The sequence below is a fragment of the Agelaius tricolor genome, unplaced genomic scaffold (assembly GCF_023055355.1).
Source record: "Agelaius tricolor isolate 1412-34295 unplaced genomic scaffold, bAgeTri1.0.p SCAF_12, whole genome shotgun sequence".
NCBI lineage: Eukaryota > Metazoa > Chordata > Aves > Passeriformes > Icteridae > Agelaius > Agelaius tricolor.
This window is the reverse complement of record NW_027269272.1, coordinates 7,072,825-7,095,751: the sequence shown is the minus strand read 5'-3', so window position 1 is coordinate 7,095,751 and position 22,927 is coordinate 7,072,825. Positions and strand designations below refer to the sequence as shown.

Below are 22,927 nucleotides of genomic sequence, written 5' to 3'. Positions count from 1 at the left end.
GGGGGTCTTTTCCAACTGTAACAATCCTACATTAAACCAGGGTCTGGGATTAAATCCCAGAGGAGGGGGGGAGACAAAACATTACCCACTGGCTGTGTTACCTTGTGGCTCTCCCAGCAGGAGCTGTTCTCCCTCCCTGCCTTGTCTGAGCACCGTGCAGAGCCAGGGGCACTGGGGCACAGCAGCCTCTCCCTGCAGATGTTCTTCCCTTGCATGGGAGCTGAAAACTTTACCAGGGACCAGCTGCCCTTGGTGCCTTGGTGCACAGCCTGGGACTGCCCCTGCCAGCCCCAGCATTCGGTGGTGTCAGAAGAACCTGCAGAGTTACAGAGAATAAACCTGAAAATCCTGTTTGCCAAGGCAGGTACTTCTGGCACAGCAGGGAGCTGCTCCCTCTGTGAAACTCCCAGAGCTTCAAGGAACAGATCCCACAGCTGTGGCACAGGGGTGGTGCAGAGGTTCTAGTGAGACCCAGCACAGAAACATTTCTTACTGCATGCAAGAAGCACCCCCTCCCCAGATAATTCTTATTTAAATTCTATGCAAATCAGTTAGAAAAGGATTTTTGATTGCTAAATTGGAGAACTGAAAGGATGCAAACAAGCACCCTTGTAAAGGATCATTCCAAGTGTGTGGCACAGCTGAGGAAATCCCCTCTGAAAGGTAGGTGATGCTGCTTCCAGTACTACCAAGAATATCACAGGCAGATCTTTGGTCTTAACTATTTAAATTTAGAAGTTGAAGTGCTTTTGATACCCTAAAGAAACTCACCAAAAGGTGGCTGTTCTATAGACACATTTAGGCACTCCTTGGTGAAACAATACAAGAACAACACACTGCACAAACTCTGCTTGAGCATTTGCATATAGGTAAATTAGAAAAGGCATTACTAGTTTTCCCTTTCTTTATATTTCTTTCTTCTTTATTTTTTCTTGTTCATTCCACTTGCAAAAGATCCATGAGATATCTTTTTTTTTTTTTGGACAGGTTGAAATGAGAGAGTTGGATGTTTTGTTAAGTCATCACAGGGACAGTGCTCCACATTGAGGCCACAGATATGAGTGAGGTAAGTGGTCAGATTGCTTTATCCCAGTATTTTTGAGAAGAAAACCTGGAATTTTGGCTTTGGAAGGCATTTGCTTGCAGGTACCTGGGTGGTGTGAACTCACCACAGCAGGGAAGGAGGGTTTGGCACTGCAGCTGGAGATGAAGTGAGCAGTAACACTCTACCCCACCACCAAGACAGGTTTTCCTTTTTAAATTCAAAAGTCTTTTATTTGCCAAAAAAGAAGAAAATATAAAGTAAAAATACAAAGATCAAACCATGCCACCACAAAATGTATCCAAATCTACTTTTACAAAGTATGAGAACCTTTATTATTATTATTATTAAATATTCAGTTTCTAACCCCCTCACCCAGTGATACAGTGAGAAGATGAGCACACAGGGAAGCTCTGTTTATGTTTTTCTCACAGTAGCTCGTGCTCATCACTGAGGTTCAGTTTTGTTTGCATAGAGCTAAGATACTGATCTAGAGCCTCCAAATCCATACTGTTACAGTGCTAGTTCAGTGATCTTTCAGGACTGTTTTGTTTTAGAAACTAAGCCCAGTACCTTGGTTAGAGTGTCCTGAGTCAGCTTCATTAAATCCTTGGTTCAGGAGAGCAGGAAGGCTTTGGAATCCCTCTTCTGCTGCCCATGTCTGTTCTGCAGCACTTGCCCCTCAGAGGCAGGAGGGGAGCTGGAGCAGTGCCCAGGGTTCACTGCCAAAACTGGGATGCAGCAAGCACTACTGAGAAAAAATCCAACCAGTACCATTCCAGCAGTAATATTGAGCCATACCTCCCACCTCAGTACTGCAGAGAGAAAATATTTATGATACAATACAATCCCAAACAGTTGTATTACTGTTTGTGATACAACAGTAAAAAACAAGGGGTTTGTGAGAACACAGGGCTTCATTTTGCTAGACAAAGGCAAACTAGAGAGAACAAATAAGCACAATCCTATTTTTATCATGCAAAACTGAATTTTACTCACTTTTCTGACTACTTGTAGTAGGCTTTTTTAGGCTTTTTCCTAAAAAGCCTTCAGTGTGAGCTGGATGTGCACTGAACAATGCAGGATGAAACTTTCCCAGGATGCAGCATCTGAAGTGGCACTGACATGGAGTCAGGAGGCAGAGCCAGAGCCAAGGGACTCCTGCAAATCTTTTGGGCAGGAATTCTGGGGCTGCTTCACTGCAGCTGAGCAGCTCTGCTGGCTGGACACAAGCACCCTTGACTATCTCAGAAAAAAGCAAAGAAGTAGGACAGGAAATTTACCTCACTTAAATGCTGCAGAGTTACAAACCTTCCATCCAGAGCAGCTGGGGACAGGGCTGGGGTGTAGAACACCTCCTCTGTTAATGCACTTGTGCCTGCTGAATTGTGGTTATTTTCAAGTACTTTAGGGACAGACAATGGATTTCCATTCCTGGAATATTACTACAGATTCTGCATTGCCACCACAGTAACAGTGGCTTCTACAGCTTGTCCTTCTATTCACACAGAATGCAAAATATTTGCTGTAAATTGGAGGGTTTTTTTGGATTAGCTTGTGTTGACCTACCAGAAAGCATGGATTGGGTCTATGTTGTTGTAGCAGTACTGGATGTCTGTCTGTAGCAGAGAGGGGCTGGGTTTGGGCTCAGCAGAGCAGCTCTCAGCTTCCTGTCTCCATTTATTGAGCCAAACCTTTGGAAGGCAGCTGGTGAGTTTCACCAGACTCTGGGTTCTGACTTCTGCAAAGGCTGGTGTGGTGTGAGGTGTGAGCCTGAATTCAGGGATGGGTTGAATTAAAGGCCCTCTGCAAAAAGCCCTGAATAAAGACCCTGACATGGTGGGTGACTGAGGCTTTCCAGAATGGCAAACGAGCCATTGCAGTGCTGCTGCTGCTGGGGCACCATGAGGGTTCCATTTCAGCCCAGAATGGGGTCAGGTTCTTGTTCCTTTTGAGGAATCTTAGTCCTTGGAGAGATGTAAAAGGACATCAAACTGAAAGGGCCTTCTGGACCATGGCAGTGAGGGAAAGGTGAATTCCTGCTGTGCTCAGGTTCCTCTCAGGAAAACGTGGCTGGAGCTGGTTCCAAGCAGCAGCTGTGGGACCTCGATCCTGTGTCCATTCCTGCAGTCAGTTCCTCGGTGGTTCTGCATTTGGGCAGTTGTAGAATCACTCCAGGGAAGCTTTTCCCTTTGAGGTTATGGCAGTGATGGAGCTGGGATCCAGACATGCTGTGTGTTTGCTGCATTCCAGGGGCTTGTCCTGGTTTGGGCAGGGTGCTCCCTGCTTCATCTGTAACTATGGGATGCAGGTCACCTGGCAGAGCCTTTGCTAACAGTGTGGGCATCCAGAAGTTTCCCAAATACCAAGTCCAGGATCCGGGGGTGTGTATGCATCTGCTCAGTTCAGCTGAAACCTTTTCTCACTTCCCGAGTTTGATGGTGGGAGAGTTCTGCCCCCAGGGAGGCAGCAGCACATCCCCCTGGGCAGGGGCAGCCAGGCCTGGGCTTCAGAGGCTCCTGGAAAAGCCCAGAGTGCACTGGAGTGAGGGATCAGCCCGTTCCTCACTTGGACAGTGACCCCTGCAGGTACCGAAGGGATGCAGTCCCCTCCTGTCCGTAAGGACACAGTCCTGCAGTGCCCGGGCTGCTCTGCCCCAGGGAGGGCAGCAGGAGCCTGCTGGGAACAGGGGCAGGCAGCTCCCAGGAATTCCAGCAGGAGGCACAGCCCGAGGCTCTCCAGGAGATACAGGGCACACCCAGCAACCCAGCATTAGAGACTGGGCACAGCTGGGAGGGCTCAGACCTGTCCCAGCTGAGAAGGTAAAGCCCAGAACTGCTTGTACATTTATGAGGGCTAAAATGAAGAATTTGTTCTAATCATCCCTGTGCTGAACCACAGTTCCTGCTGGCCAGGAGAGCCAGCCGCAGCAGCAGTGATGATATCACTTGTGATTCTAAGGGGAAAGTTGGTTTAATTTTGCACTTAAAGCAAGAATTCATTAGTTGCAGCATTTCCTCCCTGAGCCTGGGAGAAAAATTAATTTTGGCAATAATACAGACTAATGCCTTTACTAGTTAAAAGAGGGGGTTGGTTTTTTTCTTCATTATCTCAGCTTAGTCTCTTGGCTACAGGTTCAAGGAGGCTACAGGAGAGGAGGAGAACACAGGAGTGGACGGAAGTGGTGCACATCAGGCGCAGCAGCTGAACAGCAGAGAGCTGTATTTGCTGGAAATACTCTGCAAAATGCTTCCACAAAGTAGAAATCTACACAGACAAAGCTCTGGCTAGAGGCAGGTCAGCACAGGAGGGGACACAGGACTAGAACAGGTAACTCTGTCTCAGATTCCAGGAGAAGCTGATGTGGTGTAGTGCTGAAACTGCTCACAGATCCACAGCAGTGAAACAGCCCAGGGAACGAGCCTGGGACAAAGCACAAAGGGATTTCACTCTCCCCCTGTGCAGGCACATTCCTTTTGTTTCCAGGACAGGAAGGAAAAAAAGAACTTCACAGTGACCTGTGTTCTAAAAGATTTCTAGACACACATTTAAGTTAATTTGGCAGCTCTTTTGTCACTCCTGGTATAAAGCCAAGGGGACAGAGTGGCACAGGACAGAACTGAGAAACAACCACTATAGATGTTGCATCCAGCTGTTACAGGTAATCATTAGATGCTGGCATTTATTGCACATCTGGGGACATAACAGAATTTATATAGAAATGAAACAAGGTGCAATCACCATTTTCAGGAGTGTGCATGATAACACATTGTAAAAAGCCTTTTCATAGAAATTACCTTATTGCAATTACACAGGAAGACAAAAAGGGGTCTCAAGTTTCAGTGTACAAAATAAAGCACATTGTTCCAATGACAGATTTAAGGAAAACCCCCAAGTGCCTTGGGACTGAATGCTATCCAGTTTGAAAGACATGGGCTGTCTTCCACTTCTCTAAGCTCAGAGATCTGAGATAATTAGCTTGTCTGACTTTTCTCCAGTTTCAGGGGGAGGTAAGACTTCATCCGTGTCATAGTCATCTTCACATGATCTGCAAAGACAAAAGGTGTGTCTTTAAAAGCTGTATTTTGGTTTTCCAGGCTGTTATTTCAGTGGCTACTAAGTCAGCTGGCTAAAAGGCAGGAGCATGGGAGAGGTGAACCTTGAGGAGGAGATTCCTGAGGCATGGGGAAGAGGGTGGCAGTCACCAGAACTCTGACAGCAGCCATGGATCTGTGCTCCCATCCAGCCTCATCTCACTGGTGTGCAGCACTAGAAAATCTGAATCCAGCTTCAGTAACAATTGTCAGGAACTTCCAGAGCCTCAGTAGTTCAGTGTAGAAATAAATTCATCCAGCCACAGCCCCAGAGGAGCCTTGGCTCAGAAACACCTGGTTCAAAGCATCTTCTGGCTGAGGTATGTTTTGACAGACACAGAACAATTGTGGCCACACTTTCATGTTCCTCTCTCCCTCAGCTGGAAGTTTGATACCCAGGATTGAGCATTTATGGTCCAAGGAGGTTTGCTGGGAATTCCCAGCTCTAGATACACTATCCAGGCTGGTTGGATTCCATGCCCTGCAGCACAGGCTCTGGGGCTCTCAGCCCATTCCTAGTCCCAAGAAATGATGTTTTTAAGATGTTTCCCTTCAGTCACAGCATACTATGGGTTAGTTTTGCAGGGCTCCCAAAAAATTAAAGTTCTTCCTTTTGTTCTAAAGCAAGGTTGCTCACAAAGGAAATGCTGGAGCAGGTGCTCCAATGGCCAGGACAGGAATGGCTCTCATGTTCAATGGTAAACTGGGCTGCAAAAAGGTGAACTCCTTTGATAGCCCAGCATGGATGTGCCAGGAAGGAATTGTCCACCCCTTCCTGTGGTGTTTTTTCCTTGGCTGACCCATATGCAGACACAGCAAACCCTTGGGAGGCTGTCAGGGTCTGTCCTGCTGTAGGCAGGATGTTCCCTGTGTGCAGGGAGACCAGCCCAGACCTTCCTGGAGAACACTGTCCTCCCTTCCATAAGGAAAGCACCTGCTTAGTAATTCTGCCACCTTCTGGAATCCTGCATAAGTAGGAGAAGAGAAACAATGGTCTGGTCTGGATCCTGCACCAAACCTCTTCTGACCACGTGTGCAAGGTTGCCAAAATATGTGCAATTTGCACCCTTCCTGCCTCAATGGTGCCTGTGGGGGCTGTGTTGCCCTGCCTCTCCCATCAGGAATGGATTGGGAATGTTTGCAGGTGCCTCAGCTTCTCTAATCTCTCCTTGCTTTAAAAGATGCAGCTGAAGAAAACTTTGTATTTCCATTTGAATGCTGTTCTTAGAATGTTCCTTTTGTATCTCCTTTTCCTCCAATTCTACCACCTTCTGTTAGCCTTGTCCCTTTCTCTCCTACAAATGGAACATGACTTCTTCCCTGCATTGCACAGGCACCAGGGGAATGTGCAGCTGGAGCTCCACTATAATCTTTTTCTTCAGGTGTCTTTTGCTTCTGCACTAAACCCTCTCATGTCTGCTTCCAAAGGGACTTCCCACTGTCCTTTATTCTTACACTTTTCCACTGCACTGCTTTGCTCCTTAAGGCTCAACAGTGCCTGCCTTTCCCATCCTGGAATAAATGCTTTCCAGCTTTATAGCTAAGGAGCATCTCTGGGATGCTTTTGAACAAGATTATCACTAAAGGCAGTCACTCCTTGCTCTCCTCCCAGGCCAGTTTCAGAACTTCAGTCCCATGAAAACAAATATGGCCTTGTGTAGGTTCAATACCCATTCCTTAAGACTCAACTGTGGCAACTCTGGGTTGTTCAGAGGAGGGAAATTACTCCAGGGAATTCTGTGCCCTTCCTTCTGGCAAACACACGTTTTGGGTCTGGGTGGTTCAACGATGCCCTTGTTGCCCCTTTGCCTTCCTCACACTGCTGGGCTCTGGGAGTGGAGCAGCTGAGCCATCAGACAACTGGAGGGAGACAAGAACAATGGTCTAAGCTGCCTAAAGCAACCTCCTCTGATCCTCTGCCTCTGTCCCCCCTCTCCACTCTGAGCAGGATGCTCTGCATTGTGCCCTGCCTCCCTGTTGCTCAGGGGACATTTTCCCACCAGCAGCTGATGAAAGATGCTCTCCCTCCTTCTTTTCCTTCCCATGTAGAAAGATCTCTTTCCCTGAAGGCAATGATGGTTTCCATGTCCATCAGCTGCCTGAGGCTGGGTTCTGGGATAAGAACCAAGCACTGCTGCCCTGCCCTGCAGGGAAGGCTTGGCCTGCTGCAAAACCAAGGCTTGTATCTGCATCAAAGGCTTGTGCTGGCCAGAGCCAGCTGTTGGTGCTACCTCCAGAGAGCAGTGGGAGTATCCATTCCCCAGGGACAGCCTTTCTCTGTGGAGTCCCACACAGGTCAGAGAGCAGAGCCTGGCTCAGAAGAGCTCAGACCAGCTGAGGCTTCCAGTGAAATGTGATGCTTTATTGCTGTCTCGAGCATGACAAGACCTTCCTCTAATTATTGGTGAGTGCAGCTCTCAATGGAGTCCAGCACCCTGGAAGTATCTGTGGATCTGGGAGTATCCACTGCCTTGATGAGATTCCCACTCTGGGAGCAGGGCTCTCTCCTGGGCATGCCTCAGCCAGCTCTAGACTGACTGGCTTTAGAAACTTTCCTTCCAGAGAAGCAGGGACAGGGCTAATCACAGAAGTGGGACACACTCATTAATGCATCTGTGATTGCTGAATGATGGTTGTTTTCAAATGTATTCATAAGACAAAGACCATATTTCATGTTCTGCCAGCTAACTTAGCCAGAAATCTTCCAGTCTCTCCCAGAGCTCACCAGGAATTGTCTTGGTTCTGTCCCCACTCCCTGTTTCTGTCATCCTCAAAACACAGCAGAAATAATGTATGTGCAAAAACTCAATGGCTCTTTCTGGCAAATTTGTCTGGGCATCCAGCTCTTTGTTTTTCTTTTTCCTTTCTTTTTTCCTTCGTGGTCTGTTGCTATGCTCCACAAATGAGATCTAATCCTGCTGCCATGACTACAGAGCTTTTCAGGGGCTCCTAAAAGCTGGCAGCCAGGTTGCTGACATGCTCTTTGCAAGAAGACACAGAGCTGCTTCAGACCAATGTCAAAAATCTGACATCACCTGTCACTCTTCTCCTGGTTTTGGTGACTTTGGGAATTCATGGTCCTGCATGAAGCTTTAATGGCAGCCTCCTGTTTCTTTTCTGTGTTAAGGACACAGGTGCTGCAAAGCAGCTGCAGGGAATGCAGCAATTTCATCTTCCAGCCTGCCCTACCTCATCTTCCATTGTGAAGGCCACAGAAAGGCCAGGCAGCTCAGAGGGGCTGAGGGAACAGCCTGTTGCTGTTTGGACACACAGGCAGAGAGGGGAACAGCTCTCAGCAGCTTTGCAAATCTCTGTGCCTAATTAGTTGGTGCTACTGTTATCCCAAGCAATTTCCATTGTAGGAAGTTCTGAAAACGATGCAATTTTCTCAATACTCTACTGGCTCTATAAATACTGCTTAAGACTGGATGCAATCCTGAATCATGCAGGATTAACACAGGGGAAGCATTCTTTGGGTGATTGAAAGAAATATTCCCAAGAAGATGTCAACACAGACACAAATCTAAAGAAAGATTAGACTGAGTCTCCATTTATCTGCAGGAAGCCCTTGCCCAAAGAGAAGTTCTAGAACAACTGCTCTCCCTAAATTCACTGGCTAAAGATAGCTGGTGTGTCTGTCCAGAATCTTACAGAAGGCTGAAAACCTAAGTGTAGGTATTGAAGAAACCAAATTAAAAAAAAAAGTCTCAACAAACTTACAAACTTAGTAAATGAATGAAAATATTGAAGTATAATTTACAAAGAGCACAAACTAATAGACAAAGTTGGACTAAAGAAAGTCTCTGCTAGGTATAATAAATGTAACAGAGCTACAGCTTCTAATATGTGACAGTGTGACATGGTCAATACACAGCCAAGACCAGCAAAAGTCATTTGATCTCTATTTTTAGAAGGTGACCAAAAGCAATAGGCTTTGCCTTTTTTCCCCCTTCCCAGCTGTGTGCAGCTGATCCAAGTGGCTGCCCCCAACACCACTGCACGGCTGCTGCAGGAGCAGCTGTCCTGGGCCCCATGTGCTCCAGGGTCCAGTCCCAGTGTTCACCCCACTCTCCACTCCACATGCCCCAGCAGTGCCCAGCTGGAGGCAGCCCTGTGTGCCCAGGGCAGTGCCCAGGGCAGTGCCAGGCCCCTGCTCACCCCTCCTGGAGCTGCTCATTCCCAGACTCCTCGGCCACCAGGATCTCGTACTCCTCAGCCGCATACCTGTCCCAGTCTGAGGGCTCGGGGCTCTCGCTGTCCATGTCCTAAAGAGATCACACAGTCAGCATCTGGGCTAGCAAGGAATGGATGGCAACAGGCAGGCAAAAATTGTCTGAACTGAGAAGTCACAACCATCTGGAGTGTTTTAACATCTGCATATACAGGACTATGAAAAGATACCTCTCAGGGTCTGTAAAGCTCAGCATGTGACCTGAGGTGCCAACAAACTGCATCTGCTCCACTTCAGAAATGCAACCACCACACACTTGCTGTGCTCTAGCTCAGTTTGTGCTCTCCATACAGGACAGAAGAACTTGGTGGTTTCAAATCTGTCCATCAAAGGTTCATTGTAACTGATCTTTTGAGGGACTCTTCACAGTTAGGGCAAGTTTTAGAGAAGATTACAGGATCACCTCTATAAATACCTGGTCCTCTGCCACTTACTACAGATGGGGATAGCAAGTTATCCCCCGGTCCCACTTGACTGCTTTTATGATGATCCTGTTTAAGCAAACAGGCAAAGTGCTTCTGTCTTGGGATGTATTTAAGCCTTGAATCATGGAACCACAAAGTTTCTATTGCAGATTATGTGGAAACAACTGTGAGGGAACCAAAGCTGGTTTTGGCATCCCCTCCATTTTTCTGTACTTTGAACAGATAAGAGGCTTCTAGGAGACAATCAATGAGCTGTACTTGTGAAAAAAGTGTTCTTTTATTCAGTTGAATTTTCCCTACATCCAGGAGCACTCCAAAGATGAGTGTGAGATATCTGTATTTAGAAATAAAGGTGATTTATACCTTTTGCACTGCAAAGGGATCCCTCTGTTCATTGTCCAGATATTTCTCTAAATTGAAGAAGGTGTTGAAGAACACATGAGCCATTCTGCACCTCTTCAGGTCTCGCAAGGTTACTCTTCCTACAGAAAAACCCCACATGGTTGTTACTGAGTTCTTACAAAGGTTTTAATTGTGACACCAGTAGACTTCAAAAGCACAAAATTCCTTCCCAAGTCAGTCAAGGATTTTAACATTATTCAATAGATGGGTGTGTTAATTAAGCTTAAATCTCACATACATATGGAGGCCTTTGACATTCATGTGAAATATGAAGGCATGTGAATGGGGATGGTTCAATTTTACAGTGCAGGCTGTCAGCACATCCCACAGCTGGAGCACACAAGAATTGTTGCTTCAGTCCCAGGCAGTTAATTCACAAGCTCTCTTGTTTTAGTATTTCAGCCTTCCAGATGCACAACATCATGGCCCAATGTGCAGTAACTTCTGCCTGTAGATGGGTTTCACAATGGCTTTACCTTCTCAACCTCCCCCAAATGAAAGGAGTGAAAGCTCTGCCTAAACAGGACTCACCTTCCCTCTCTGGCTTAACCAGGTCCAGCATCTGGCACAGCAGGTCCTGGAAGGGCAGTGGCTCTATGCCCATCACCTCCATGCGCTCACACTGCTCCTCATAGAAGAATTCCAGCTCATACATGGACAGCACCCCGTCCCCGTCCAGGTCCATGCAGCGGAACCAGTACTCGATGCTGGGGACACAGCAGGGACACTGCACACTGCTCTGGGACACCCACACAGCACACACTGCAGCACTGCACATTCTCCCTACCCACCCCCAAGGCTCTTCTGCCACAGCCTGCCATAAACCCAGGCATGACAAGACCCGTTGGGAAGGGTCAGGGCACAGGCCAGCACTCCAAGCACCTCCTGTTAGTCTCCCTGGTGGCTGTGAGCAGCACAGCCACACTCAGCACCTGCCTCACCTGTACCCAGTGATCACTGTGCTGCAGCCCAAGGAGGGCTCACCTAGGGCAGGGAGAGTCTATCTGACCCATCAGCAAGAGCTGGCCAATAGAGCCAGCTCTGAGCCCAGGACACTGCAGGGACCCTGGTGAGGGACAAGGCAGCTGTGGCATGCACTCATTTGCTCCTTTATACACAAGGCAGAGCTCTCAGGCAGCTGCACTCTACACCCCTCCTCTCCTCTGGAGGGTCCAAGCCTGCAGTTCTGGATTCTTCTTCTCTTGTTATGCATAAGATCCCTGGTGCTAACACTCACATGCACACCTGGATCACCCCTGCACAGCAGTCTCCTCCTGGCTGTATAAACCAGGCACAGGCAGTTTTACAAAGTGCCATAGTGAAGTTTCCCCACAAACCCTCCTTACACACCCACTCCACCTGTGAAGGGATGTGCCCAGCTGCTGCCAGCACCTCAGGTGTGAGTGCCCAGTGCCAGTGCCTCATGGTATGAGGTCAACAAAGGCACTGGTGACTACCAATACATTAAAATTACAAGAAAACTCTGCTTCTACACAAGTTTTCCTCAAGAAAGGCAAATTATTTGACCAACGGTCACCAGTAAGATGTTTTCTTCCTAACAACTTCCAGACCCTGAACTGCTGTCTCTTTTAGAAAGTGGTAGGTCACAGAAGTTTCCATATCTTATTTGCTCATTTCTATGATTTCACTAAGACACAGAAATCAGTCTCACCTTGTAGCACTCCTTTTGTCTTCCTCTGAAATCAGGAGCCACACAAAATCTGCGTAACTCATGCGCCCTTCCTTTTGAACTTCAGTGCCTCTAGAAGACATAGCAGAAAAAGAATAATTAAAAATCACCAGGCCCCTAAACACTCAAGATGTCATCAAAGATATTTTTCAAACCATTAGTGAGAGAAAATGGGGCACTGTCACCTATTTAGCCTGTACTCCCTGCACCCTGCAGCACCAGGTACAGCATTTGCTGCCTTTTATCACTGCAGAGCTGAAGCTCATCTGCCACATCCCCTCCCACAGCACATCCCTTTTCAGAGACTTCAAAGCAGTGCTCTCCAGCTAGCCCTGTGCCATGTCTTCCAGCTATGCCCAGTTATCCCATCCTATGGGATTTTTATTTTGTTTTCTTAAGTTACCCAGAAATCTCACTCCATGTTCAGGCAGCTCCAGCTGGAGCACCCTGTTGGAAACCATTCTGATCAGGGGCATTTCTGAGAATAACTTGTATTTCTTAGCCTGACAGAAACTGCCTTCCCTTCTTCCCCCAAGCAGTGTGTTACTCCTTACCTCACCACAGCACCACTGAATATCCTCTCAATGATCCTGTTTGACAAAGCTGGAAACAAGGAAAACATGGGGAAAATGAAGCTACAGCTCACAGCAATAACTACAATCAGGTGTTCATGCTGAATCCACACAAAGCCCCTTCCCATTGTTAAAAGGGGCTCCACCTTCACCCACCAGCCCTATGGTCAACACTCCTGAGTCCTGTGACTGCCACACTCACCCAGAACCCCATGGCCTCCCCATAAATGCCTGCACTTGGAACACATGGGTGTTTTACCCCTTGGTGGATTTGTGTTCCATTAATTTATCTACGGCCCTTGAACCTTCAAACACAAACATAACTTTGGGAAAGGAAGTTCTATGCTGAACTGCAGAGATACTCTCCAGAGTTCATCTGCAAGCTGAGATCCCCCAAGCTTCACTGGACTCTGGATTCCTCTCATGCTTAACTGGATTGCACTTCAACAATCTCTGAGGTTCACACAGGCTCATCCTTCTTGTCCCTACTTCAAAGTTCCTGCAAAGCCCTCAGTAAATAATAAACAAGTTTCAGGACATTATTTTAGCCTGTCCTCCTGGCAGTGACCCACACAGCAACAGAAGCTCCATCTGTAGCTACTCATGCAGAAAATTGTGTGTCCTGCAGTTGCCTGTGTCTAAGCTTGTACAAGTCCTTCTCTAAAGCAACATTTATTTATGAGATGGCTGGCTACATTAAAACTTTTTCTGAGGCATCAAATGAACCAAATTAAAGGCAGGCTTTAGTCTTCAGTAGGAACATTGTGTTTTCAGCAATGCCCTCACCACATTTGCAGGCAGCATACCTTGATCACTGTACCTAGCCAGGTCCTTCTGGCTGATGTAAAGATCATGGTCAGTATCCAGCTCCCAGAATTTGCAGTATATGACATAAAAGTGCTCGTAGGAGAAGTAATCTGTGATCTGATTTATGTCATCCTCCTCTTCCAAGAGAGCAAGAGTCTGAAAGGGTACAAACACAGTGGGAAGTTAAAGCTGGGTGAAGAGGCAGCTCAGCAGCTGAAGTGCTCCAGTTTCTCAGGAAGCTGGGTGAACACAGCCCTGAGAACTAACCCCAAGTGCAGCTTTTCCCCAAGAGATGTGGTTGCTGTATTCCTTAGCAGGCCCTTACAGAGCACCTGGCTGGGCCATCCTGCTTAGCAAAACATCTCTGCCACTCCTGTCAACAATTTTTGCTCATTTTCAGCTCTAGAGAAGAGTGAGGCAGAGAAACAGGAACACAAACTGCTGTGTCAGCTGGGATCCATGGTCTGGGAGACAATCCTGACCTGCACCAGAGACTCTTAGAGCCACTTCCAGCAGCAAGTCCACAGGACCTGAGGTATGTCTTTACACATCACACATCCCTGTCTGCCTCCTGAAGGGCAAAATCAATTCTTGTTCCAGACTCACACCTGGACTGGGACAGGAGGGATGGACCCCAAACTAATCCCACTGACTTCCCTGTGCTGTTGCAGGAATCATTCTGGTTTAACTGGGAGCCTCAGATAGATTTCCAACCATAACACCTGTTGACATGTCTTACTAGGAAACATTTAGTGCTAACATCCATGTTTCATTTCCCATTTACACCTCCCTGTCCTTCCTAGCAACAAGAGAGCTTTTGCACATTTCCCAGTGCCACCTTCCTACTTTTCTTCTTGGTGCTGAGGCCACAAGACACCAGAAGCCTTCTTGTCTAATAAATCATGGCTGCAGTGAGCTGCACACCCGGCCCCCCTCCTGCCCTCACAGCCTCTCCCAAGGGAGCAGGCAAAACACAGCCTGAGCTACCCCAGGGAATGGTGTCCCCAGGCAGGCAGGCCCAGCAGCCCTGCTGCCCACAACCATAAAAACAGATGCTGTGTTATGTGTTGGCACTGGTATTTCAACATCAACTTCCAGCCACCTCCACATCCAAGGAGTCCAACTGGATCCAAACAAAACTCTCACATCCTGCTATCCACCAGGTTCAGTGTCCTGGCAGGGCTAACAGGATGGCATTGCCAGACCTGCACTACTCTGACTTGCTGACACCAAAGTCTCAACACCTTTGATCCATCACTCACGGGCCTCTCCAGACTGGGCCTTTAAAGATGACAATCACTGGGGACCTTTTGCCATAACTATTTTTTTCCTTTGTAGATCACACCCAAAGATGCCATTTATACCTGCAGCAAGGAGCTAAACTTTCCTGCTGCAGGAGATGAAAGGCAGAGTAGATATGAAAGGAGAAAAATGGAGAGAATGTTTAAAGGGAGAAAATGAGTGAAGAAAGATGCAGGATAATCTGGGAAGATTTATTTGTAACAGAGGTTGGGAAGGAACAGGGATCCCAAGGCTTGGACTGGCATGAGCCAATTCAAAAGAGCACTCATTTTTCCATTAGGTGATGGGGTCAGCTAGGGGAGATGATGTCTGAAAGGAGAAATAATGTGAATTCATACTCGAGGGGTTTGAGGAAGACAGCACTCTACACCTGGAAGGGCAAACAGGGCACAGGAGGGAAATCTCACTGGTTTAGCCAGTCCTTCACCTTTCAGCTCAAGACTTTCTGGCTCTTTAGGCTGGGCTGGACATGAGAAGCTTGAGACAGTCTTAACCTGGTGCTCTTTTGGACAAAATACATAGAGAACAGAGATCCAAATCCTGACATAAGGACACACTGCAGGCACTGGAACAAGAACTAAGCTCCATCCATTATCCTGTGGAGATCAGCTCCTGAGGCGCCTCATCCTGCAATTGCAGAGATATTCCTGACCAGCTGTCAGTGGGCTGAGGGCTGCCTAGAAGGCAGGAAATTGGCTCTCCTACCCTTGGCACTCCTGCAGCTCTTCTTGGCTGCTTGTGAGCCACTTCACATGGGTGCAATGCCATGTCCTGCTTCCCCTCCTGCTGTCTGGACCAGGAGCCAGGCTGCTGCTCCATGTGGCCTCAGAGCAGGAAAAGAGTCACACCTTGACCTTCTCCCAGCACCCTGGGGTCACTCCTGTCCCTGCTCTTCTCACCTCAACTCAGACACAGCTCCTCCAGTAGCCCCAGCAGACTCGTGGCCCTGAGCACCTGGCTCATCCCACTGCAGGCCAGGTGCAGCTCCCTCAGCAGCCAGGCACAGAGGAGGGGATGCTGCTGCACCCTGGCTCCTGCTCCCACACACACCCGTGTACCTGCAGGAAGTTGCTTTTCCTCAGCTCTGTCAGAGTGATCTTCCCCGACCAGGAGCGATTGACTGTGTAGAATATCCTCTGGATAACCTGCAACAAATGAACACTGCTCTTGAAATCAACTCCTGAAACAGCAGTTTGGGAATTTAAATGCAGTACCCTGGTTTATTCACTCATCCTAAGGAGACCTCTGTTTGAAAACTGTTTTGGGATCTTTTCTGTAGATAGTACTATCCTTAATTGACTACACAGTCTGAAAGTAACACTTGCTTCTTAAACAGTATAATCTCTTTCCATTGTGAAAACTTTCCACTGCTCTGAATTCACCTCTTTGGGCATGCAGATGTATTATTTATGTCAGAAAACATGCTCAAAGTGCTGATGAATCACTGAGTTTTTCACATTTAAGGGGATGTAGTTTGCATGGATCCCCAATGAAATAAGGTTCTAGGGGAGAAGAAAAAACCAACAAACAAACAAAAAGGACTTTTGATTCTTCTGGTTCCTGCAGAGGAAGCAAGACATGTAAATAAAAGAGAAGGTGAATGTCTGACCCATTGTAACTATAACAATGCCTCATGTTCCCAGTGCCTCTGCTGAAAGTAAGCAGGAAAGGTTCTGTTTGCAATTATTTTGGGCAGGTGTTAAACTTGTTTGGCTCCTTTCCAGATCTGCCTCTGGTGAAAGTGAGCAAAAATCATGGGGGAGAGGCAGAGAACTCTGAGAAGCCAAAGCCAAACAGCTCCCAGTGTGAGACTGAGCTCACTCCCAAGCTCCTCAAAAAAGCCAACAGCCCTTCCGAGTCTGCTCCCTCCCTGTCAGCTGTCAAGCAACATCACAGGGTGGGGAAACACAAATGTGTGACCAAGCACATGCAAGAATAAACCCAACAGGGCAAACAACAACAAATAAATATCACTGGCATGAGAAAGGAGGAATAGAATTAATTTGACTGAAATCTTGTTGACCAAACCTACTACAAACCTTTGATGTCTCTAACATCTAAGCAAATTACCCCAGAATTTTGGTAACCTTCAGTGCACCCTACTCCAACACAAAAAATAACTTTACACAACAATGTGGACATTACAGGGATCAATCCAGCTAGCAGATTTAATGGGATGGATTTCTCTTTTAGCCAGAACTAGTTTCAAGTGGGCAACCACTACTGAAGGGCCACCTTTGGACTCAGTCAAGTGCTGGTTCTTAGTCCAGAACAGATCCAGAACCAAGAATGAGATTGTTCCCAGCAGTCTGCTTTGGGGTACACAGTGAGACAGCAGCTGATGATGGCACACACAACTCTGAGAGCAACAAGAATGATGTGAGGATTCAAATGTACCCTGAAGAGACAGACTTGATCAATTCAACTTAGCTGAGCATGACACCTTTTGGTAACACTGCAGGCTCTTCATCCCTCCAGGCCTTAGAAGTGGATATCCTTTTAAAGTTGGGTGCCATTTTAATTAAAAACAGACCAAAAACCAGATCTATCCTAACTGTAGCAATCACTGAGCAACGTTCTGTGGCCTGTGTAGCACAAGATGTCAGATTAGGTAACCACAATGATCCTTTCTGGTCTTAAGCACAATGTTTGTTTCTTCTTTCATGCCTCTGGTAGCCACTGCCATTCTGGTCTCCATTTCTGGACTTTATTTGGCTTTTGCTTCCAGCCTGCACAAGAGCTCAGAGACTGGAGTGGTGTCACCTCTCACATCACCCATTATCACACCTGACAACTTTGTAGCAACTCTTAAAAATACAGGGTGTTCACACCATTCCAAGGACTCAAAAATAGCAATCCCAAGAATCAGAAACAGGACCCCATACCAGTAATTCTTCTTTTCCTCTGCCTGCAGGGTAGTAAAAGACAACAAAATATCCCCATTTGTGACACAAGAAACTGTTTGTCTACCACACCACATTGATAAAGACGTTCCATCTGCTCCCTCCTCACCCATCTGTAGAAAAAAGCCATTCAGAGGCAAAATGGGATCTCTTTTCATGTCTCTTACCATGTCCAGTCACTCAGTGAAAGCTTTATTATTCAAATAATGGCCCAGTTTCCATGGACAGTACATAGTACATATCTCACTATAAAATCTCAGTATTTATCCTTTTCTTTTCCAGGTTGTAAACACCAAGCTGTCAAAAAAAACACGTGGAAAACGTCCTAGATCATGACCCAGCCTGAGCTGATGTGCAGCATGAAAGTCACACTTGTCTCTTAGGCCATAACTGGCTTCATTTTCCTTAGTTCAATACACAGCCATAGACCAATAGAACATCTTGAGCTGGAAGAGGGCACAAGGATCATGGAGTCAAATTCTTAATTAGCCCTTGGAAAGAGGAGACTCTTTCTACTGCCCCATTATCCTCATGCAATTAATTGACCTACGGGCCCAAACCATTCACAGATGAGTTCCAGACTTTTCCCCAGTCTTCCCACACAAGAACAAAAACAATTGTGGACAAAACAGGAACCTTTATTACTCCCTGTGGCCATTGTCCTCTTACACATTTGTATTGAGGCTACTGTATAAGCTGAAGCACTTTTCCACAAACTTTAATCTTTAAACTGTTTTTAGCACACAGCTAAAAACAAGGGCAGCATGCACTGCTAACTCTGAGCCTGGTTTGAACATTCAGGTGGAAGTCACACTAAAGCTTTACAACAAATGCCACAGGATATTCTGTGATGTTCTGCACCATCTTCACCAGCTTCAGGAGTTGTCTCTGTTGAAACAAACACAACTGCTTTAGTAACACAGTGGCCAATAAAACAGATATGATACAGATGAAATTCCAGTCTGTTGTGTCCAAAAGGCCCCTTTAAAAGGTTCTGAGGTGGCAGTAAGAACTGAAATGTGCATTGACATCTTACCCATCCTAGACTGTGAGGTCACTCTCCAGGAGATCTCAGCCAAGTGATGCTGTACCCAGCAATGAACACAAAGCCATGTGTCCTTATGGCCCTGCTCTGTAACACAAACATGAACTGTAACTCTTGTGTGGCAGCAAATACAGCACTCTGTCTCTGTAAGGAGGTACAAGGCACTCTACCTTGAAGCAATAAAAATGATCCAAGTGGTCTCAAAATCCAAGGACAAAGCTGTTTCCTTCATTGCCTCCTGGTGGAAATTCTGGATTTTGTAGCATTAAAGAGGAATGTGCCAAACTGTCTGTGAAAGGAGAGGTGAGCAATAGGAACTCCAGCTACCAGAGAGCAGAGCCACTGCTGCAGAGCCCTGAGTGCTGCCCCTCCAGATGGGCACAGCCTGCCCAGCAGCCTCCTGCCTCCCCAGGGGCTGGCCCTGCTCCAGCCCAGGGAGATGGTGCTGTCAGCACAGACCCCCAGAGCAGCACTGTCCTGACAGCTGAAGGGGACACACACTCTGCCAGGTGTGCTGCTCCACAGCCCTCTCCTCAGCTCCAAGCACCACCATTCCCTGTGCCTTTGGAGCAAGCCTGGAATCCACCTGTGTCCCAGCACTGCCAGAAGGATGCCCAAAGGCTCTGACTGCAGCAGGAAAGCACAGCACACATACAGGCAGGATCAAGAAGCACTCAGGAGCTTCATGTACTTATCAAAGTCTGGTTCTGTGACAGCTTTGGTGACACAGCACCAAACCCAGGCACCAGGGAAGTGCTGCAAAAGGAGAGAGGAAGGAAAAGGTGCTGCCTTTAGCAGCAGCCTGCACTTCAGTTAACTGGAAGTGGAAGCTCAGCTTCACACAGCTGGTCCCAGCCACATTGTGCAGTGCCACTGGTGAGTCCAGAAAGGGCAGCAAGGGTGGTCATGTGAGGGATTACCCTACAAAGACATTTGCTTCTTGCCTGAAGAATACAGGAACAGTGTGTGACTTAAGAGGAACCCATAAAGGCAGATGCAGAGAATTGCTTTTGTCAGCAGCCAGGGCAACCAACCACACATGGCATTGACCCATGGATACTGCAGTCAGAAACCAGCCCTAGGTGTGACCTTAAACCTTTCAGTCTCACCCTTCCACACACTTGAAACACCAAATACCAGGGTGCATTGTGCCACAGGCACTTCCCACACTCACCCATTCACGTGCCTCCATAATTCCCTGGCCATTCCTATAGCTGTTCTGGCTTAATATTTAAGTTGTCTTACTCCACAGGGACTAAACATATTGATTATACACTGCTGCTCACTGTCATGTTCAAGTGCATCTACAATTGATTATACAATGTCATTGTTCACTGTCATGTTCGAGTGCATCTACAACATTTAGAATGGATTCTCATTATACATTTTCATTAGTGTGACAGTTCAGGGCTTGCCCTGAAGAAGTGTCTTTGTGCCATCTGCTCCTTACAGGAAAGGAACAAGCATGTGTGTGCCAGGAGCCTCCCAGCTGCCACGTGTGGTGCAGCCCCAGGCAGGCCCTGGCAAGCAAACAGGAGAAACTTTAAGCCCTGAGCCCTGTTGGATACAGCTCCCACCAGGTCTGTCATTATTTGAATTTGTTACTGCTGCAGAGATAAAACTTCCCAACATTTATACCTTTTATCCAGATTCACACCCAACACCAGTCAAATTCAAGGCTTAAAAAAAAGCACAAACACACTTAGGTAAAGTACCAGTCTTAGTGCTGACTGCAGAGCTGGAACAAAGCTACTGAACAAACCCCAGCCACAAAAGCTTGGGGACAGAGAGCCTGGACAGGCATCCTGGCAAAAGAAAGGTTGGACAGCAGATCCCTGGAGGCAAATGGTCACAGATTCTCCAAGCCTCAGCGACAGAAACCTTCAAACAGGCAGCCTTCCATGTCTCAGCAGCCCAGCACTATTCAGGGTGACTTAGTAGCTCCCAAAGACCAAAGAACTTTTTTTCCATTCATCAGGCCAAAAAAGATGTTTTTATAGATTTGCTTAAGACCAGAAAGAACCATTATTAACCTTTGGAATAACCCTTGGCACACACAAGTAGATTATTTTTCTTTTGGAAGCAGTAGTTAAAATACCTCATGGTGAGCAATATTAAAAGCACCTATATTTTTAAATAAGTAAAGGATTTGCTGGTAGAACCAGTGGCAGATCCCAAAGGGAGGCAGAGGCACCTCAGGGGATCAGAGAAGCAGCCTACCGTGGTGATATACCGGGAATGGAACTCCGGAGCATCCTTCAGGAACGTGAGGCCAGGATGAGTTTCTACCACATCCTGCAAGGTAAGAGAAAATGAAATGAAATAGATTTTTTTCTCCTTTTAATGCTTAGAAGTTATGGGTTTACAAACCAATACTTTTGCTTACTCTTGAAACTATTTGCAGCATCAACAATAAAACTGAAATCTTTTACTCTACCAAAAGAACCTTCTATTACAGTAATAGAATGCATTTGCTGGGCAATACGCACCTGGTGGGCCAGTTTGATTTACTTAAGGACAGAAAAACAAAGGAAGAGAGTTAGTGAGTAGATGAAAACTCATTTTCATTGAATGATACAAAAATTAATTAGTGGACCATGCAACTATCTCCTCTCCAAGATTTTTGTTTTCCTCCATTCATTGAAGGCATTAACATTTGTTAGAACTAGGTGTCAGAAATAAACATGCCTTGAGAAAGTCTCCTTTGTCCAATGAAAGCTGTGTGAGCCTCAGAATGCTTACAGATATGATTAGTGCTTTTCCAAAATTCACTTGGACTACTAGTGGAGATGCCTCTTTCTCAAGACCAGCTTTTTGTAAGTCAAACACTGGCTCACAATGCCAAATCTGCATGATCAAATCCATGGAGAAACTGCTCAGATCCTGTATGAATCAGTGCCTGTGTAATTTCTCCATGTCTGACTCCTCTACCCTTTAAAGGTGTTCCAAGTTCTGCTGTGCCTGTTCCATGCCATGGTGCCCTCAGGGGTGTGAGATGCCCAATTTCTGGGCAGTATAACAGGATGTCTCAGATGGTGGCGTAAATCAGAGCAATTTTGCTGATCTCTGGCTGACTGACAGACAGGACTGTGCATGCCTTGGATTGCACCAGGAGCTAAAGAGCAGAGCTGCAATCCACCAGGAAAGGCAGGGTGCCCAGTGGAGAAGAGATGAAGAGCAGCATGAGAAAATGTACCCATCACAGCCCCAGTTTTGTCTGAGACTGAAACAGCCAGCACAGACACAAAATCTTTCCCCAAAGCAGCATCTCCACAGAGGTTTTACCCAGAGGGCAGCACTGTGTGAGAAATGTAGGGATGTGTGGAAAAGATCAGAAAAAGTACTGCTGATAGAGGAGCAGATGGACATGATTTAGAGACACTATAGAGAAGCCCTATCCAGAGCCTGCATAAATGGCCACAAATAATTAAAACAACTGTTCTTTGTTAAAGTTAATGAAAGGGAAAGAAAGACATGAAATGAGGATGTGCAGATTTAGCCTGAATATGAGGGGGAAAAAAAGCAGTGACATTTGTGCACTAGCAGGTTTAGAGGCATATACAGAACAACTGGAACTGCAGAAATTTTGCCTAGATCTCCATGTGATACTGTATCTGGTAGTCTGGCTAGGCAAATTTAATTATAACTGTCTTGCCAAGCAACTTTTACAACTTTTCCAATAAGCTTTTATGTTGTACTTGACTACCAACAGCAACAAGCATTTTTCCCAATATCCACATTGGGAAATGGGGCAAATTCCAGCCTGGGTTACCAGGCACTGGTAAATATGAATCCTGAGAAAAGACCAGTCCTCAATGCCTTTAGCAGCATTTGCAGCTGGTTCGGCACTTAAGCACTTCAGAAACTAATTTCTATTTCACTCCAAGATGAACCCCACCCAGGTGCTGTTCAAACCAAAGGTCTGCTCGTCCTTGGTAAACATTTATTGCCATGGAAACAAAGAAGGTGCCAAGTGAAGGCAGCGGAGCTGGGGCAGTACCTGCAGCAGCGGGATGAAATCCTCCTGTTGTAGGCAGTCACAGCCAGGCTTTGCCAGAAGGGAAGTGAACCTGGAGGCATCGTCGTGGCAGCTCCGCAGGATTCTGTGGGAGAGGGGAGGAGTTCTTGCCAGCCCTTCGCACCTCCCAGGAGCCCCGGGAGGGTCACAAGGGCCTTAAAGCACAATACACCTGTGCTGGGAATCACTCAAATGCTGACCTCAGACTGCCAGCCCTTCCTTCAAGGTCTTTCAGCTGCACCAGGGCACTCAGCAGGGATTTTTTCCAGGTTAACACTGCTGTGGTAAAGCAGCTTTCTTATTAAACATCTGTGGAATCAGAATAAGTAACCTGACTCTTGCTAATGCTGCAGGCTCACTCCAAGTGAACAGCACCAGCCCAATGGGATGCCACAG

General features: G+C 46.8%; 1 protein-coding gene and 1 long non-coding RNA gene across 3 annotated transcripts in view; one reads left to right on the top strand and one right to left on the bottom strand.

Moving 5' to 3' along the window:
* Positions 1-308: 308 nt before the first annotated feature.
* Positions 309-7,285, top strand: LOC139594842 (uncharacterized). The gene is made up of 2 exons (XR_011680758.1): positions 309-1,066; positions 4,177-7,285. It is a non-coding gene; the product is annotated as an uncharacterized lncRNA (long non-coding RNA).
* The window catches only part of PPP2R3A (protein phosphatase 2 regulatory subunit B''alpha), a 49,022-nt gene continuing 31,055 nt past the window's right edge, over positions 4,961-22,927 (bottom strand). For both annotated transcript variants that reach the window (XM_071437367.1, XM_071437368.1), the window contains 10 exons: positions 22,514-22,616; positions 20,734-20,808; positions 15,624-15,710; positions 13,263-13,419; positions 12,439-12,487; positions 11,867-11,956; positions 10,726-10,901; positions 10,156-10,274; positions 9,295-9,401; positions 4,961-5,090 (listed from right to left, as the gene is read on the bottom strand). In XM_071437367.1, coding sequence (XP_071293468.1) covers positions 5,000-5,090; positions 9,295-9,401; positions 10,156-10,274; positions 10,726-10,901; positions 11,867-11,956; positions 12,439-12,487; positions 13,263-13,419; positions 15,624-15,710; positions 20,734-20,808; positions 22,514-22,616 — 1,054 coding nt within the window. In that variant the 3' untranslated portion in view covers positions 4,961-4,999. The remainder of the gene's footprint in view (positions 5,091-9,294; positions 9,402-10,155; positions 10,275-10,725; positions 10,902-11,866; positions 11,957-12,438; positions 12,488-13,262; positions 13,420-15,623; positions 15,711-20,733; positions 20,809-22,513; positions 22,617-22,927) is intronic.